Source organism: Brachycentrus maculatus, unplaced genomic scaffold (genome assembly GCF_059751285.1).
Source record: "Brachycentrus maculatus isolate JH-2025_06_01 unplaced genomic scaffold, ASM5975128v1 h1tg000018l, whole genome shotgun sequence".
Lineage (NCBI taxonomy): Eukaryota > Metazoa > Arthropoda > Insecta > Trichoptera > Brachycentridae > Brachycentrus > Brachycentrus maculatus.
This window is the reverse complement of record NW_028280772.1, coordinates 1,401,619-1,422,767: the sequence shown is the minus strand read 5'-3', so window position 1 is coordinate 1,422,767 and position 21,149 is coordinate 1,401,619. Positions and strand designations below refer to the sequence as shown.

At 35.5% G+C, this 21,149-nt stretch overlaps 1 protein-coding gene across 1 annotated transcript in view; it reads right to left on the bottom strand.

The window, feature by feature from the left end:
• Egfr (epidermal growth factor receptor) overlaps window positions 1–12,458 on the bottom strand; it is a 282,040-nt gene extending 269,582 nt beyond the window's left edge. The window contains exon 1 of the mRNA XM_088267447.1: window positions 12,046–12,458. Within this exon, the coding sequence (XP_088123573.1) occupies window positions 12,046–12,139 (94 nt within the window). The 5' untranslated portion in view covers window positions 12,140–12,458. The remainder of the gene's footprint in view (window positions 1–12,045) is intronic.
• Between the last annotated feature and the right edge of the window lie 8,691 nt (window positions 12,459–21,149).

Sequence of the window (21,149 nt, the reverse complement as noted above, 5' to 3'; positions counted from 1 at the left end):
GCTTCTAGGGAGGTACCGCCACTGATACAAATGTAATTAAAAATTCTTTGTTTATCAATAACGCATCATGAAAGCATTTACATATAGAGAAATGATGTACAATAACAGTGTACTTAAATATATTTAACTGTGGTGAAGATATTAGGTTGTTCAATAATAATTTTAAAATGAGGATTGTTTAGATACTTATTAACAACTGAATTAAATTTTTGTATTTTTTTTTGTCCGCCTCCGTAGCGTAATGGTCAGCACGCTCGGCTACCGTTCTGGAGGTCCCGGGTTCGATTCCCAAGGGGGGTAAAATAAATATAAGTGATTTTTTCACTGTCATATTTATTCAATATTACCCTGGACTGGTACCTGAAGCGGAGGGCTGATCACCTTTCCTTCATGTGTAAACTATCAAGATAACACTGCATTTATATGACGCAGGGCCCTATGCACCATTAGGGTGCGGATAAGGGTTTTATTATTATTATTACATTTTTGTATTTTTTTATATTATATTTTAGTGTTGTCGTTAATTAAAACAGTCGTATTTGCATTATCATATATAAAATGTATTAATTGCATATAAGTATATCTAGAGTCTATTCTTGCATTTTGGAGTGCCTCGATGATTGCCCACTTTTCAACTGAATCAAACGCTTTTTGGCGTAATAAAAACTATATTGGCCCAGCCGTTAAAACAAGTTTTGCTCAAAAAACTTTTTCATTCCTTGCGCCAGGGATATTTAATTTGCTGCCCGAAACCATTAAGATTTCCAGGAGTGATCAGGTCTTTAAGAACAGTGTCCGTCGATGGTTGCTTGGCATTGGAAGGGACAAGGCAGAAAGTGAATTAATTAAAGTCCAGGTGTAATTATCTTATTGAAAAACCTTTATACTGTTAATTACATATTTTTATATCTCCTGTATGTTATGTTTATAATCTAATAAAAAATAAATATAAAAATTGTATTAACATGTTAGTATTCGGCTCAACACAGGCCATGCCTAAAGAGCCGTAATACATATAATAAATGTATATATGAAATGAATATGTATATTTGAATGTATCTATGTATTATGAAATAAATAAATAAAAATAAATAAAAGCTGTTCTTTAGTTGTTTTCTCTATGTGATGTATTATCATTAGCAGCGAGATTCTAGCTAGCGTTTCGGGATGGCTGAACTGGAGTTTCTGAAATCTGAAATATGACACTTAGTGCGCTCGGAGGAGCGGGACGCAGTTGCCACCTGTTGCAGGCAGCATGTGTGTATGTAGGCAGCATGTGTGGATGTAGGCAGCGTGTAGGCACACAGCAGTCCCCGCCCCGAGCTTCGCTAGCACAATCGCTCCAAATAAAAGCACTAGGAAAAAAAGCTTTCTCACGGCCGATATTGTAAAGGAACGACCGAAATGCACCATCCCGCTGCCTCCTTTATGAACACCATTATGCTCCATCGGTTATTATTGAACTACGCCTATTTACAAAACGAATCTCTCCAACAAGTGGAATACTTGTGTATGTGTGCGTTTTAAGAGATACCTAGAACTTTTTAAATCATAACGTTGGTCGGGTGTGTATATCCACAAACCGAGATTTTAGTTTATTAATGTGGATGCAGCACTAAGTGAAAGGCTGAGATAAGCATTACCGATAAAATTGAGAAAGGTGCGTTGAGATGATTTGGACATGTGTAACGTATGAGTGAGAAAAGAACTGTTAAACAAATATATGAGGCGAATGGGGTTGGAAAAAGAAGCAGAGGAAGACCGAGGAAAACTTGGCACAATCAGATATGTCAAATACTTGATAGCGGCCGGGTCAGGAGTCGAAATAATCGTCGGGTATGTATGAGGAGCCTCCGTGGTATAAGGGTCAGCGTGTTTAGCTACCGTGCTGGAGGTCCCGGGTTCGATTCCCAGGGGAGGGGGGTGAAAATTAATATTAGTGATTTTACACTGCAATTTTATTTAATATTACCCTGGACTGGTTCCTGAAGCGCAAGAGTTATCACCTTGCCTTCTTGTAAGTAATGATCAAGATAACACTGTGTCAATTCGATGCAGTGCCCTATGTACATTGGGTGCGGATAAGGGTTATAAGTAAGTAAAGTAAATGTATGAGGAAATGCATGAATATGGAGAGGCGAAGAATGTTTGCAAAGACAGGGTAGTATGGCGTTCCATTCTCTCTGCCTACCCCTGTGGAGAAGCGGCGTGATGGTAAGTTAGTAATATGGATGCGGCGAAGAATGTTTGATCATATAGAGTGATGTGGCTTTTTGTCCTCTTTTCTAGTGTGTGTTTTTACAAAATGAATCTTTGAAACAAGTAGAGGAACTCATGTATGTATATTTTCGAGAAATGAATAATCACATCAATCCAGTCGGTGCGTCTCGGTTGCCTTTGGCGTATTTCTAGCTTTTTATAGTTTCGACAACTTGACATGAAAAACTTAAGCTGGAAACAAATATAACCGAAAAAGTATCAGTTGCCCTTTTCCATACTTCTACTCTTCCAACGTATTCCGAAAGTCGAACCCTTGTTGTCATGACACGTGTATTGGTACTGAGACTGTCATTCTATCAAACATTTCACCAACATTTTCCCCAAAACGTAATTATGTATGCCCAAATTGGCAAGGGCCCTCCAAAAATATCGCGGTATTTTATCGTTTGTATTTGCGTGTGTAAGGAGTTGTGTTGGATGTGTCGGAAGGGAGATGTCTCGAGTCAATTAGCTGCATGGGATAATGGAGCTCCATGGGAAATGGAAACTGCGTGAGATATGGAACTGCATGGAGCCAGGGTGGCTGTCTTAGCGGGATACGGCTCGGCTAATCAAAATAAAGCTCCTCATCCTTAAATTTAAGGATGAATACATCGTTATAAAACGTAGTTATCGAGATTAATGCACTTACTATGATTAGGGTATTGAAAGCAGGAGAGAAGGATGGGTGAGACTCTTTTTAGGTTCCAGAAATAGTTGATTTTGTACATTGTCTTCTTGGCATTTGTTGATGATGTTATTATTTTAGGATTAGGAATGGTTGCGTTAGGTTTGATTGAAGAAAATCTCTCTTGATTGTATGATACAGTATATTTATTTTGTTAATCAAATTCCATTGATTCATATACTCTGCGGAAGAAATGGGTTTACGATAGCTGATGTAAGATACAAATGATTTAGACAAATTTTCTAACTAACGAGAGAATACTATGTCGATAAAATAAAATTTGGTATTGTACTAAACTATAAAAATCCAGTAACAACGCCATAGAAAAAATCTTTGTATAATGAAAATAAATTTGGATAATTTACAATTTGGATAATTTATTTTCGTAAAATACTACCCTCAAGAGCGATTCATTGTGATTGAATTTGGGGGAAAAAGATAGTTTAAATTATTTAGCAAACAAATGCGTTTTTAGTTTTTATATGCATATACATTTACATATACATGTATTACACTCGACTCGTGACCAATATAAGATAGATAAGAAATGTACGATGCAGTAAGCGATCAAACGACGTTTGGCATGAGGCGGTACGCTAGAGTCGCCAATTTTTCGTTAAAAATTCAACCATGTGCAACCATATCCACATAGAGGCATGTGTTTGTTTGCCAGTATATGCATACATAAGTATTTTTATGTTGGACCTCGAGTCAAAAGGTCACATCTCGCCTTGATCTTTTCTGACAGTAAATATAATTCTATTATCCAACATTCTCCTTTGTTTTAACAGAAAACAAAACAATCGCCGCGAGAAGATTCAAATTGCGAGTACACGCGTTTACAATTGTCCGTATGGGAACGCGCAGCCCATTTGAGAATTGCGTTTTCATAGGAATCCGCTTGTTTTTTTAACGTTTAGAACACGGATTGTTTGATGATGTCTTAATAAGACGAAACGCGTCACATATCTTCTTCTTCTAATTATTTTAGGATTAGGTCCTGTCATTCTCCGGTTCGCTCCTGGTAGGTGGAAGACCAGCTATCCTTCCGTCGTTTAGGTGGTCTTCCTGGGGGTCTGATCCCGCCTATGCTGCTGTCCGCTGCCACCCTCACCACTCAATCCGAACTCGCTCTTCCCACATGATTTCTCCAGAAACGTATTCTTTCTCTTCCCCATAACATCGCACAACATCGCATTTTTCTTATTTCTGAGTTTCCAACTCTGTCTATACATATTATATATGTAATTAAAAGTAGAATTCAATCGAATAACCGTGTTTAATATTGGATGTAATACCCAACAATGCTTATTGCGTTGCATTATTATTTTTTGATCTCCTGTAAAAGTATGCAAAAAGTAAAAAAATAAGTATTTATTCATAGACGACTCGTTGTGTTTTAGTTAATGAATGGCTATAATTCGGTAGCAAGTTGAAACAACTCATAATATGGAAAGGAGAATACTATGGGCTTCAAGGAGACAGTCGGCCGAGCGTGACGCGTCAGGTCCAACCTCAAGCTGCCGGCGAGCCGGAGCGGCCGGACTCCGGAGCCGCGGAGCAACAGAGTCGCGCGAACGGACCGTCTATAAGACGAGGCACACACGAAGCGTACAACCTTTTGACTTATTTCCTCTCGCTTCTTGCTTATTCTAAGAAACGTCGTGGGGCTATGAAGGGTTCACAGACAAAATGATTTGTTTAACTATCACGCCGTTTACAGAGAGGATGGAACGCCGCACTCTTCTGTCCTGACACGCGCTCCTTCGCATCCATACATCTAGTCATACATGCCCTCCGATTACGCAGACCTTTCACCAGATTTTTAGGTTCTGATTGATCTGGTCGTTTTAAATTGATATTTATTATAGTAAGGGAATGAGATCATTCCAGTACTCGATATATGTACTTCGACCAGTAAGTGGACTATTTAATGGAATTACCAGGCGACGAAAGAAAGGTACAACTGCCATGAGAAAAATGATCTTACCAGCTCGCAACCAGCGCACTAAATTTGGCGAGCGTGCCTTGGCTGTTGCTGGACCGATGGCGAGGAATGCTCTTCCACCAATGGTTATAAATAGTGAGAGTGAGATGATCTTTATAATAAAACCAAAAACACATTTGTTTGCTAAATCATTTCCACCATAATATTTTCCCCAATTCATTCACAGTGAAGCACCCTTGAGGTTGTAATTTACGAAAAAGGCGCTGCATAAATTATCCAAATTTATTATTATTATTATTTGAGGTAGTCAGGTATGAAGGAAAGGAAACGGAGGAGGAATAGTAAATAGTAAACGGTTTATCGAACGAGTCGCTTGATAAATATGAAAACGGCGAGCAACATATCTCTCACTCCTTTCAAGAACGTCATAAATCAAAAAACTTGATTTTTCAGAAGCACGTTTTTAAAATTTAAAAATATAATACAATGTATTAAAAATTAATATCAAGCCACGTATTGAACTTTTTACTGTGCAACAGATCTTTTCAGGTAAAACCTGAAGGTTTCTTCTCCATTTGAAAAATATTTAGCATACTTAAAAAAATAATTAAACAATACCTTTTCTTCAAAATGCAAAAACAACACTTATGTTAAAAATGTGCCTCTTTTGCTGGGATATAGTACGTTTTCTGGGCATTCCAAAAACATGCAGAACTGAAAATTGACGATTTTTGATTTATGACGTTGTTGAAAGGAGTGAGCGATGTGACTTAAGTATTATCAAGGATTTACACTAACATAAATGTATGTATGTATTTTTAATTATTTTTAATAATTTGCATATGTAGATGTAAATGTAGTCAGTGAATGCAGTCGAAATGCGATCTCTCAGAAGAATCTGCGACAAAACGATGTAGATGTAAATGTAGTCAGTGAATGCAGTCGAAATGCGATCTCTCAGAAGAATGTGCGACAAAACGATGTAGGATAGATGTGCGAATAGTGAAATAAGGAAGGAATGCAAAGCTGAGATAAGCATTAGATATCGATAAAATTAAGAAAGGTGTGCTGAGATTGTTTAGACATGTGGAACGAATGAGTGACGAAAGAACGGTAAAACAAATTAATGAGGCGAGTGTTAGTGGGGAAAGAAGCAGAGGAAGACCGAGAAAAATATGGCACGATCAGGTATGCCAAATACTTGAAAGTGGCCAAATTAGGAGTCGTAACAATCGGCGGGTATGTATGAGGAGATGCATGAACGTGGAAGAGGCGAAGAATGTTTGCAAGGACAGAGTGGTGTGGCGCTCTATTCTCTCTTCCTACCCCTGCGGGGTAGCGGCGTGATGGTTAGTTAGTTAGTTAGTTAGAAATGATGTACAATGACAGTATATAACAGTGGTGAAGATATTAGGCTGATTTGTTCATTAATAATTTTAAAATTAGGATTATGTACACACTTATCGACAACCCACCCACCTTTTTGTACTTTTATTGTTTCAGTTCTAGTGTCGTCACGATTTTTGATTTGTGACGTTCTTGAAAGGAGTAAGCGATATTTCAATTGTGAAATAATAAACATATTAAGAGTGCGTTCGGATGCGAAATGTTACAAGTTGTTATTTGTTTACTAGGAAATATTCAGGTATCAGGCAACCGGTAACCACGGCAACGCAGTCAGTGCTCGGGTCGACCGGGCCAACAATGGGACAGCCGACCATTCAGGCATTGCGAGAGATGCGCACGTCGCGAGAGACGATGTGCGCATCTCTCGCCGCCAGACAATCGTAGTTGTCCAACGCTCGGGGAAATGGGAGCGGAGGAAGACCGAGACAAACTTGGCATGATCAAGTACGCGTTCGTGCTTATACACACACAAACAGGCACACGCACACGCAAACGTACGCGCGCACATACAAACGCACGCGCTTGCACGCACACACACACGGTGCAGTGCCCTATGCATCATGGTGTGCGGATGAGGGTTTGAAGGAGGTACATTTACGTTTTAAGGATGAGAAGATGGTGGATCACCGGGAACAACTCTTTAAATATATGTGGTAAAAACATTTCCATATTCCCGTATCGTTGATAATCATAAAAGTCTCAATTATAACTTTGATTTCTTTTAAGGTCGATTTTAAAAGAAGATAATAGAAAGGAATGTAAGGCTGAACTAAAAACGCTGAATTGAAAAATTAAGAAAAGTTGTTTGAGGTGGTATGGATACGTGGAGCGAATGGACGACGAGAGAAAATATATCTGGCAAATGCGAAACGAAGAACAGAACGAGGACGGCCGAAAAAGATTTGGCACGACCAGATCAATCAGAACCTAAAATCTGGCGATGTCAAAAGTCTGCGTAAACGGAGGGCACGCATGACTAGATGTATAAATGTAAAGGAAGCTACATACAAGTGTGGCGTTCCATCCTCTCTAGCTACCACCACAACGAAATGGCGTGATGGTAGTAGCAGCAGTTGATTTAACTTCTTTGTGTTTTAAGCTGGGCGCCCTAAAACAAGAACGCCAAAAAAAAGACCGGCGATATGTCCGAATGCGAGTTATAAACGACGCATTGTAACCGGGTTATAATCATAAATAATAAATTTGGATAACTTACATAGCGCCATTTTCGTAAAATAATATATCAAGGGCGCTTCACTGTGAATGAATTGGGGAAAATATTATGGTGGAAATGATTTAGCAAACAAATTCACTCTCACTATTTCTAACGATTGGTGGAAGAGCATTCCACGCCCTCGGTCCCGCAACAGCAAAGGCACGCTCGCCAAATTTAGTGCGTTGGTTGCGAGCTGGCAAGATCACTTTGCCCATTGCAGATGTTGTAGCCGATCGAACCGTGAGACGTCTATTAACCAATTCATCTGGAATACACAGCTCTTTAAGATTCTCTGGAGCCATATTGTGTATTACCTAACTAACTAACCATCACGCCGCTTCCCCGCAGGGGTAGGCAGAGAGAATAGAGCGCCACACCACTCTGTCCTTGCAAACATTCTTCGCCTCTTTCACGTTCATGCATCTCCTCAATCATACCCGCCGATTGTTACCTGTCTGTTGCCTTTTGTATGCTGACGATGCTGTTCTTCTTGCCGATAGCAGAGAAGACCTGCAGGCGTTGGTGACAAAAGTGTATAATGTGTGCAAGGAAAGTGATTTATTGATGAATGTTAGCAAATCCAAAATTATGGTTTTTGAAAGAGAAGAATGCAGATCTGAATGTGAAATATTGGTAAACGGAGAGATTTTGGAACAGGTAGAGGATTTCGTGTATTGTGTATTGATTGGACTAATCATTGATTGGAGCCATGGGTTCCACTGTACTTACACATATATTGAGCTAAAAATCCTTTAACCACCCTCATTAATTCCTCCCCTTTCCTTCTCTTTCCTGCTAAATCTAATATTTTATATCATGCCCTTTTTTTCAATCTCTGAATGTTTTTTAATAGTTTTATAACATAAATGTGGAATTGTAATTTTTTTTTTAAGTAACTATTTTTTGTTAATGTAATGTAATGTTTATTATTGTTTACAGCATTTTGTGTGTGTCCAAATACTTGTTCACAAAATCTAGATTATCTCCAATTACAGGAGTAATTTTCATATTATTTTTTGACATCACATCAAAGATGAAGAAGAATATGGAAAATGAAAATGGTATTTTCTGGCGTTTCTCATGTGTGTGATTGATATCCAGGATTTGGACCTCACATACGAATATAAGTTTTTTTTTATTGACTTGGCGTTTAATTTGTAGAACTACATTTTAATTTATGTATTAATTTTAAATCAAACACAGATTTTTTGAGTCTACTAAGTTGTATTTTAGTAACAAAAAACACATAAAAAATTATATTGTGACAATTGTTTCGCCTTGTTAGGGCATTATCAAACGAATGTTTGATAATGCCCTAACAAGAGCCTTATATACTAATATAAGAGTTTCTGCTTAGTAAAAAGCTTCTTTACATCTCACCAATAGATGTCTCTAGTGAAGTTCTAGTGAGTCAAGAACAAGGTTTCTAAATTGGTCCATATGTAGGTATAGAACTATCAAGAATTTGAGTAGTGTCGTTTCAATAATGGGTGGAATTGGTGAATGTTACACGTGTGTAAAGTGATCACTTAAACCAGCCTATGACGGTCGTCAGCCCCGTAAATGCCCAGACTTCCATATTCTTCTTCATCTTTATTATTGTTAATGTAACTATTGTTTATTATATCATTTTTTATATGTAAAATGTACAATTCCCGAATAAATAAAATATAATAAATAAAAATAAAATAAAAGACAGGGGTGGGTGCCATTTTTTTAACAGGGGCTCGCGGGTGGAGGGAGAAGGGGGTGGGGGGGGAGAGGGGAGGTGTGTAATTTTGTTTAAACTATTACAAATATGTAATAATAAAAGATACTTAATGTGTACATCAAACGACAAAATATAGATATGACTTTTTTATGATAGTTTTTTTTTTTATTTAACAAAAATAAATATTATTTTTTGAATATTATTGATTTAAAAAAAAAATTATCATACCTAAATGTACTTACCAACCTCAGATTTTAAGAGTGAAATATTCCAGCAATTTCACAGAAATTTCATATTGATTAAAAATGTTTTACTAAATTATAACATAACATATATATATATATATATATATATATATGGTATTCGTTTTTTTCTCGGTTCATATTTCCTCGTATTATTAAATAATTATATGTTAACTTAGAAATGCACAGTACGCAAACAAATTTGTGCATTTGGCGTGATTAGCTTTAAGCGATCGAAGCTAAAAACTGAATCAAGTAACGAAGTAATTGAAAGAAGTCGTAATTTGATTAAGTTTTCTTAAATTTGGTCCATCTTTGCTTAATTTATGTTTTAAAAAAGACGCGATAACAGGGCATTATAATTAAAAGGTTAAAGTTTCGTTTCTTTCTCAGATTAATTGTGTTGTTTAGACAATATGGAGATAGCAGAAAGTTTTCGTCTCCAGTCTTCATCCAGTGCTGTGGCGTTTTCAGTTAGTAACACGATAATAAAATGGTAAAACTTTCTGTGTAGTTGTGTCGTTTTGTGGCACCTTATAGCAGTCGGTGGAAATATCGGACAACTTAAGCGCCCTTGAGGTAGAATAAAAATGGCGCTATCCAAAATTATTATAATTATTTTCATTTTTGACATTTCAACAAAGATGAGGAAGAATATGGAAGTCTGGGCATTTGCGGAGATTGTGACCGTCATAGGCTGGTTTAAATTATCACTTTACACACGGGAAACACTCACCAATTCTACCTGTGATTATCTCACATACAAATAAAAGAGTTATCCACTTACCAAAGTTATAAAAAAATGCGGAGAAAATAGCAAATGGTGTGACAACATATTATTTTAGAAAAAATGTATAATTTTTGCATTTTGTTATTATTTTTAATTTCGAAAAATAAAAGAAAAAGGAAAACTTTTTGGCATTTCGCAAAATTAAATGTGTATGATGCTTTTTTTTATTTTAGCAAAACTTTTTTAGCATTTTACAAAATGGAACAAAAATTAAACTTTTTTGCATTTGCAATATAACAGAAAATGTTTACTTTTTCGGCAAAGCAAAATGCAATTATATTCTGGAGAGATTATTCAAAATCACTTTAAATCTTATAATTTGAACTGATTTGGAAGCCAACAGCCAATGATATGAGAAATTGGAAAACCAAGTTATATTTTAAATTTTCAGACAAAATGGCGAATATTGATCCTGTAATTTTTCCTTGAAGCGAAGTCGCGCCCAAAAATGTCGCACATTTAAATATTTCCGATGACGTTTTTTAAGGTACTACGCCGTGTGTCCTTAGCGCTTCTTCCAGACATTTCGGGTGACATTACAGCGCCTATCGTCATGCATAGATTACATACCCATTAGATGACACCCAGTCAGGGTCTCGAACAAATGTATTCAAACTTTACTGAGATGGTAGCAAAAATGAATATGTCAATTGAAGAATAAATATTTACAACTTACGAAATTTTAGTAGAGTGGTTGTCAATCATGGGTAGAATGGCGAGTGCTACTTGTGTGTAAAGAAATCACTTAAACCAGCCCTTGATAGGTCTTTTACCCTGTAAATACCCAGATTTGCATATTTTTTTATTATCTATGTTGCGATATCAAATATTAAAAATTATTTAAGCGGACTAAACCAATAGAAGTAATAAAAATACCTTTTACGCTAAAATATTGCTTGGTTTGTACAAATTTTACTTGAAATTTTTTGTTAATAAGTTTAATATTTACGCAAAAGTAGGTTAGGTACATATTCGACTTAAATATAATAAAAAAAAACAAGATTTGAACAGTCAATAATTATTAATTTAATACATTCACATGTTATTTTCGTTATAAAATATACATATATTTCAGGCGTTACCACGAATGTTGTCTCGAGCAAAGTTCTAGCACAGATGCAATGCTGTGTACAGAGTAGCCGTTGCGCAAAATAACGTGGTTTAATCTGTATCTCACTTACCAAGACATCGAACAACAAAATAATCATAAACAAAAAAAAAGAAATTCAGACAAAAATAATTACACAAAAATTCTTATGGCTAGAGTTGTGAATAATATTTGGAAGAAAATTTTTAAAAAGTAAAGTTTAATCTTTTGACATTTTTTCTAAATAGTTTTCAGGCAAAATAACGTTAAAAAAATGGTCTACCCAGTGACCAATATTATTAATATAATGAAATTGTAAATATTTCAAACTAATGAATAAATGGCGCTTTTGCTTAAACTTTTCAAACTTTCTAGATACAATCACACGATGAATACCAGAAATTTTACAAACTTTTTAGATATAATTATTTTATGAATGCTAGAAACTTTACAACTTTTTAGATAAAATTATTTGATGAATGCTAGAAACTTCAAAAACTTTTTAGATACAATTATTAGACGAATGCTAGAAACTTTTCAAACATTCTAGATACAATTATTTGCTAAATGCCAGGCACTTTTCAAACTTTCTAGATATAATTTTTTGATGAATGCCAGGAATATTTGAGTTTTTTTTTCCATCGAAGGGAAATAAATTTTAGCCACATTAAAAATAGAAATAAGGAATTGATCCTACCTCTTTCTTCTATAATATCGGTGCCGTTATCCTGGGTAGCCATGGTCTCCATGCAGGCGAGTGCGAATATGACACCAACGATGAACAGCATCATGATGCAGTCGTGGGAGATTACTTCTTGAGGAAAATGTCACTCACTCATCCTCTCACCCGACGAGTCTGCTACTAATTACGATTGTCCTAGTCCCCGAGTTATAACTAAGTATCGAATAATTACACGAGCGAATAGCACACCTAGAGGTAAGCAATGTTTGCGAGATAAGATAGTAAGTACACTTCGCACGAACGCGGCTCTTATCTCCCGGAGACGAAGAACGCGCATTCACTCTTGAAAGTTTTGAATTGCCGCTGGAAATGTGGGCAGACAGGGCTGGCTCGACACGTCCGTGCGGGGCGCTGGCGCGGTGCGAAGTGCCGCCTGCCGGCGCGGGTCGAGCAGTCGGCGGTCGGGCGGTCGGCGGTCGGGCGGCCTACTTGTTGCGCGCGGTGTAGATGTCTCCAGCTCCGCATCGGGCATGCGCTGGAGACATCTATCTACCCTTGACGTAGGTCGTTCATCATCGACCAAATCTTAAGGGGATATTCGCTAACACGCGATGGATCATTCTCACGATGTATCGGCTAATACATTAATATGGAAAATCACAAGACTATCGGTAACATTCTTATTGAAATCTGCAGAGAAGTAAGGGATATATGAAAGATTAAACTTTAGATGTTTAAAAAAAAAAGAAAAACGGACACCGTTACACGTCATCAAATTTTAGGTCATCGATTGTGTTATTCGGCGTATCCTACAATATTATGTATCTGCTTTATAGAGCTGTGATAATAGTAGTATGGATTCGTTTCTGTGACGTCATTCGTTACCAACGAAAACAACGTTTTTACGTTTTAACGTCCTTTATAGGTTGAGTATTTTAAATAAGATATTCATCCCGAGTGATAATATCCTATTTATTCCACCGGAGAGGTCTCATGTTTGTTCACGCCCGTTTTTTTTTTTTTTTTTAAATAATATATATCGTTATTTTTTTGTTTTTTCAGTGTACAATAAGTTCCCTACTTACGTGATTTCGACTTACGTGAATTCACACTTACACGATTTATTTTTTTCTTTTCAAGTGGTTTGTTTACATAAACTATTGTATTGTTGGAAAAGTTAGGGAGAGAAAGAATAGAGGAATACGAGTGATTAATAAGTATAATCTATATTTGAAGCACTAACTTTGTGACTTTTCATTTCATAATTTAAATGTAACGTTGTTTTAAAATCATTATAAATATTTTATTATAACTTAATTATAATGTCTACCGGTTTCGAAGCTAACCACTTCCTTATTAAGAATGATTAATAAGTCTTAATCAGTATTTAATCAGTCTTGATGAAGAAGCGGGTAGGTTCGAACCCGGTAGACATTATAATTAAGTTGTAATAAAATATTTATATTGATTTTAAAACAAAGTTACGTTTTAATTATTTATTAATAAGTAGTTTGCGCTTAAATGTAACTATGTTTTTATACACATAACCTGTTACACATAAATAACTATGTACGTATCTGATTACATAATTACTTCTACAAAACAATGTTATATAAAATATATGCATGTTGATCTATCCTGTTTTCACACACATATACTTTTATCCTTCGAAAACTAGCGCATATTATTACATATTTAAAAAAAATCACAAATATTTTTTTCGATTTACACGCTTTTTCGACGTACACGAACAGCTCGGCTGTCCAAACTCAAAACACAGTAAGGAACATTTTTTTTGTAGTACATTTTTTTTGCGTTTTTGGACTAAGTAGATTCTACTTGGTCTAAAAAATGCAAAAAAAAACATACTACGAAAAAATGTCCCTTACTGTGTTTTAAGTTTGAACAGCCGAGCTTTAGAATGAATTAATCACATAAGTAGAGGACTAACTTTACATATATATATATATATATATATATATATATATATATATATATATATATATATATATATATATATATATATATATATATATATATATATATATATATACATATATATATATATATATATATATATATATATATATATATATATATATATACAATAGAAAAAAATATGTATTTTTTTACTCCTTACCTTCAATAACAAGCGCCCTTGAGGTAGTATTTTACGAAAATAGCGCTATATAAATTATCCAAATTTATTATTAGTATTAAATACTTTCTTTCAAAAACTACGTGATTATTTCGAAGAAACACTTATTTTTTCAATACAAAAACGGTGTTTTACGAATAAAATCAATTACCGCAGAACTTGCGCTACTTGAACTTTGATGTGTTACTTGAGCCCAGTACAAAAAAAAATTAGATCTGTATTTGGTCTACAATAATGAACGTATCGACATGATTCATTGTTTCCCTGACAGGTGGCACTTATTGTCACGATATTGTTGCATTATTGTAGACCAAATACAGATTTTTTTTTGTACTGGGCTCAAGTAACACATCAAAGTTCAAGAAGCCCCGTTCTACGGTACGTAAAATGTTACCTGGATTTAGAGAAAATTTAGATGCGACTCAATGAATACTGGACATTTTAACTACCGGACCCAAATTTTATACTGGACGCTAAATTGTCATAAGTGCAGCATACACTACTGCTAGGCTGGGAGAATGCACCGCCACACTCGTCTGTCCTGACATACACTCCAGCTTCCTTCACATCGACGCATCTAGTCATACGTGCCCTCCGGTTAAGTAGACTTATAACACAACCAGATTTTAAAGTCGTTTACATTTGCCAACTTAGTTTTTTTTTAAATTTACTTTCTTATTCTTTATATCGCCATCCATTCGCTCCACGTGTCCATACCACCTTAGATAAGTTTTCTCAATGTTTTAAATTCTCCTTAGTTCAGCCTTAGGACGTTCATTTCTTATATCTTCGTTTTTAATTCTTTCATACGATGATTTTCCTAACATTCTTTTGAGGGTGCGCATTTTAACAGCGTTTACTCTACTTTCAACCTTCCTTTGCCAGTTTCCATACATCAGTGTCGGTACCAGAGCTCCGTTACGAACCATCAGTTCGGCTTCCATGAACATATATTTATTTACAGTCACTCTATTTAAAGCATCATTTATTATATTTTCTGTGCATTCACTCTTCTTTCAATATCTTTATCCACTTTTCCATCCCTTGTGAACATGCTTCCTAGATTTAAAAATTCTTGCACCTGTTAGGGATTCATTATGTACGATAATCTTGCATTCTCTTGTATATTTCTCTCTTTCAAATACCAAGATCATTGTATTACTTTCATTCGTTGCCAGATCATTTTCCATATATACATAATACATTATTGACACTAGTTGCAAATCCTCCACGCTGCTCGCTAGCAGTACGACATCATCCGCATTCAGTTTTCACTAACACACAGTCCTTCACAGGCTGTCACCACAAATGACATTACGGAGTTTCCATGCAAGAGGAGGATGGAATGCAAAACTCGTCTATTCTGACATACACTCCGAGCTGCCTCTACAATGTGTGTCATAGTGTCCTCCAGGTATGTAGACTTTTGGTAGGCAGAGAGGATGGAACGCGTATACTAACCTTCCGGTTGCGTGGACACTTACTTACGGCTCTGGACAGGTATTACTTACACATCGCGTGGTTCATATGTACCATCAAAAGAGTCATTGCACGATCGATGATAAGGAGAGTTTTATGTGGTTTTACCATACCACATGGTAAATAATGCTTTTAAAATACAAAATTTAATATGTTTATGTAATAGAACAATCAATTAGAGGGTCGACGAGGTGTGGGCAGAAGGCAGATCTCCTGGCTCCGGAATATACGAGATTGGACGGGCATCAGGACCTGTTTAGAACTGCCTGAGACAAGGACAATTCCTCTCAAGTGATAGTCGACGTCAGGGGGACGTCAAGAAGAAGAAGAATATGTTTATTACTTATTTAAATATAGTAACAGTAGACATATCAAACTAAATTAATACATATCACTCACTCCTTTCAAGAACGTCATAAATAAAAAACTGATTTTTCAGGAGAACATTTTTTAAGTTTAAAAATATAACACAATGTATTAAAAATAAATATCAAGCCACTTATTGAACTTTTTACTGTGCAACAGATCTTTTAAGGTAAAACCTGAAGGTTTTTTCCCCATTTGAAAAATATTTAGTTTATTTAAAAAAAATAATAAAACAATACCTTTTCTTCAAAATGCACAACTAAAAATTAAAGATGTTTGATTTATGACGTTTGTCATAAATCAAATGAGTCTGATGTGTACATTTGCAGAGAGAGAGGGGGGGGGGAGGAGAGCATCTCAAAAGAAATATAACAATTCAATTCAATATTGTAATTTTAATTTCATTACATAAAAAAAATGTTGTAAAACATATATTGCACCCCCCACTTAGTCAAGCTGGAATTAAAAAAATATTATTATTATTAATTGGTGCTTCGATTCGTAATACCTATATTATTGGTAACTAAAATATGAGATAGAACTCATAAAATTACTCATATTCTCAGTATTACCAATAGAAGTACCAATTAATGACAGTGTAAATATTAAATAAACAGAATTTTGAAGTGTGCATGATCATATTTCTTCTGAAATACTCTCTCTCTCTATCCCCCTCTTTCTGTCTCTATCAGTAAATCCGTCTATTCCCTCATGTTTTTAATTTTTTTAGTTCCATAACGTGTACGGTGTAGAATAGCAGGTATTTATCTATAATTATATCCTATATCTAGCAATTTCTTATCTAATTTAGCAATTTTCAAAATTTTCAAGAACCGGTTCGCTCTTTAGCTTCTCCCCTTAATCCCCTCATATAAAAAGTAGTTTTACATTTTTCATTTATTTGTTTTTTTATTCTGCACATAAATAGAACGTAACAACTGAGAATGCTCCAATTATAAAAGTAGGTACAGATTACAAAGTCAATTAAAAGTAATGTCACAAACGGTTAAGAACCGGTTCGGCGAACTCTAAAAATTTTAGAGTTCGCCGGTTCCCCAGAACCGGTGCGAACCTGCTGAATCCCACCACTCACTTTAACTACATAATGATTTCTTGGTCCAAATTTTGACTTGTATAAAGTCCTTTTCAGAATATGCTACAAAATGTGATATAGTCATTTGGTATTACCTTTTCGCAATAAGTTTCTGGCTGTTATTAAAATCGACATCCTCACAACGTTGACTTCATATCGTCCTTCACCGTCACTCTCATTCTCCACTGCAGATAACCTTTCATTGTCACGACAAAAGTGTCAACTTTTTGTGTAGTGATTAGTGCCATGCTGAAGGTCCCAGAGAGTTCTGAGAATCAATATATTGACTCTGGTAAAAGTTCTCATTTTTATATGAAAATAGGTATACATTTTTTGTAGAAACCAGTTGTATTCGGATTTGTCCAAGTTGTAGTGATAGTAATTTTAACCACTAAGATCAAAGCTTCTCTAAGGGTCACAAGGTAAGACAATATCTATTTTTTTACATTTGAAAGTGAGATTTTAATAATATTTCTAGTATTATACTTTCTTTTACTATTTCACAGCGAATGGACATTGATTTTTTTGTGTGTATATTAAGTTAAAATGGATAAAAACAATAAAAAATGTATGTAAAAATAACTCTACCGACAAGACACACAAGGTGGCTTGGCGGGTCTCTGCAAAAATATTTTAAATATCTTTATAATTGTTCTTTAAATAAATATGCACATTTATGCAAATAATACTAGATAAAGTATTTTAGAAATTTCCTTTACACAACTTAATTTATTTGAACAATATGCACTGTCAATAAATATTTATGTTAGCAAACTGAACGCGAAATTTTTAATGACAGCTTTAGATAATGTTTCCGTTGGGAAAAAATAGATTCTTATTTATGCGATCATGCGCCCTCGCGTGTAGTGCGCCCGCCACCCTACTTAAGCTAATGTCGCCACCACACTTTTCATTTACATATTTCGCTTGTAATATGTTTTTACAGACATTAAAAATTCGGAATATTCACTATTTTTACTGACGAATACTTGTGCATTAGTAAAATATGTAATATATCACCCTACGCAATTTATTCTAATCTTTAATTATCTTAAGAACCCCGAAAATGGGTAGGTACTTTTTTTATTATCTAAGGCTCATTCTTATTGGCCGAAAAAAGTGGAAAATATCCACTAGAAATAAAGTTAGTTTCCGGTTAGTTTTAACAATACACGTGGCAGAAATGGAATCCGAAAATAATCCGTTCGATGGCAATTATGCTTGTGGAAATGAGGAGGAGCCTTTATTCGAGGTCGGTATTATCCCTACTCGATAACAGTATAGCGGTCCATATGTCAATTATCATATGTCAAGCATCTCCGCCGTCGGTCGTGCCACATATCCGTGTCGCAGTTCGTCGGATTTGTAATCTCCGTACTAATGCACAAGCACGTGTGTCTAAGTGGAAACAAAATGGCCAGGCTCGACAGATTATTACACGTATCTATTAGAACTATTGTGAAAACATTGTAGCTCGTTTTTGCCGCCACTACGTATCAGTGGAAAAGTGCCACGTTCCAAGCTGTCTACGGCGAGTGGTGCGGGCGGCCATTTTATTCCGTTTACAGATCCGCATTTGGTGAATCGCGGATTACAGAAATTATTTCAACATGGATTGAAACCTTTTACAGGCGAGAAATAGTTATAAAATAACGAATTTATTGTATTTTTTATTGTTATTTTTTGTTGTATTTTATCCAGTTAGTGACAGGCGCTATGGCGTAGTTGTGTAGACGCTCAACTAGAAATATTTATTTTCAATTGGTCTGGGTGTTTCTGATGTATCTTTCACATTTACCTTCCCTATCCTTACGTTCCTACCTGCAGACAAGCATAAAATAAACGCAATAAAGTGTAATTTAAATCAAATAAAATTAGGATGTACATTAAAATAAATAGTAACTTACTTACCATCACGCCGCTTCCTCGCAGGGGTAGGCAGAGAATAAAACGTCACACCCATCCTCACACGTACCCGCCAATCATTCCTACTCCTAACGTGAACTGTTTCAAGTATTTGAAATACCAAATCATGCCAAGTTTTCTTCGGTCTTCCTATGTTTCTATTATCAACCACATTTGCCACAAAAATTTGTTTGACTATTTTTTTTTCACATTCAATTCGCATGCCCTAACCATCTCAGCACACATAATTTATCTATAATGTTTTTCTATAAGCCTTTCATTATTTCGTTATTTTTATAACCATTCGGACATATATCATACATCGTTTTGCCGCATATTCGTCTGAAAGATCGCTTTTCGACTGCTTTCAGCCTACTTTCATCCTTCATGTTTATAAAGCGAATGTGGTTGGCAATAGAAGCAGAGGAAGAAAAAAGGAAACTTGGCATTTTGTAGTATTGCAAATACTTGGATTTTTTATTTTACAAATTAAATGAAAATGCATACTTTTTTGAATATTGCCAAGTAAAAGAAAATTTTTTTTTTTTTTATTTTGAAAATTTTAATAAAATGTAAAAACTTTTTTGAATTTTGCAAAATAAAAGAAAAGGAAATCTTCCATTTCAATTTAATATTTCCATAAGGTGGCCATAACAATAACTGTTTGTTAATATAACTGTGTGTTAAATATAACTGCTTATAAGTAAGTGAAAGGGTTGGAAGAAACCAGAGAGAAAAAACCGAGGGAGACGCTCCAGATATAGCTCTACATACAAGTTCGACATAAAAGTTCGCCAATTTCTTTAGTGGAAAGAACAACCATGGGATGTGAGTTCAGTTCAGCTGGCGACCATGGAAAATCCCACACTCCCTCCTCGAGATCTCTTGGCAAAAGGAGTGATAAAGTGCTATGTCTTAGCCTCTCCTTAGGGTGTTCCACTTCTCTACCAATTTAATATAGTTGTTTGTACGCTACAATGATGAATACAGGGCCCTCGCGTAGCTAGCGCGATATTGCAGCGCGAGTGGTATGTTTGCTTCAGCACCGTACCACTCTGGGATGGTACATAGAGTTGCAGGCTTTCAAGAAACTGCTTGTGGAGCACGGATGGGGGCTGGACACGCGGCAGCACCGGATCTCAGAGTTGCGATTGCCAGCAATCTGAAATTCTCACATCACCTCTTTACAAGTTTTTGCTGTTATTTCTTATTTTGCTGTAGTTGTATTTAGTTAATCATATAATACTGCAGTTGTTAACAAAAAATGGGTGGATAAGTATTTAACCCACCACTAAGACAAGTTGGAATAAAATTGTTACAGTTACTATCATATAGTTGTTGGATCGACATGTTGTTGTTAAGCATTAGTATAATACGTATATGCCTACATTACTTTGCTTTAATTTATTAGGGACTATTGGCAGAATTCGTGTTACCGCAGAATCCTCCGAGTGGAAAATCGGAGTCTATAACGGACCCGATTAATAAGCAACCGAAGAATTCGGCAATCACGAATAATAAAAATCCCAGCAGAAGGAAGCAGGTGTTCAAAAAGACTGTTTCTGAACAACTGATAGATAATTATCAGGGAAAAAGTTTCAAGGTCAGCATTTCTCTTGTTAAATGTGTGGAAAGGAAGCAGAACAGATAAAATTTTATTGAATTTAATTTATTAGGACCTGTTTGGTGATTTTTTAAAAAAACCACAATTTCCTTACTGTGAAACTTATAATCCCTGCCTGAGAGGAGAGCCGAGAATACCAGCGATCCTGAATACCAGCAGAAACAAGCGCCTCTTCAACATAGATGTATCTCAACAGATAGTTGACCATAATCATGGGCAATGTTTCAAGGTCAGCATTTCTATTGTTAAATGTGTGGAAAGGAAACAGAACAAATAAAATGAATTTTCTTTGATTTAATTGTTTAGGAACACTGCGTTGATTTTGAAAAACCCCAGCCTGCTTGCCATGGAAAGACAAAGAGCAATACTTCCCTGAGTAAAATAAAATCGAAGACCCCAGTTATCCGGAATACTAAAAATACCACTGATAAGGTGCACCTATTTGAAAAAGTTGCCTGTATGAATTTGATTGATAATAACGGCGAGAATTTTAA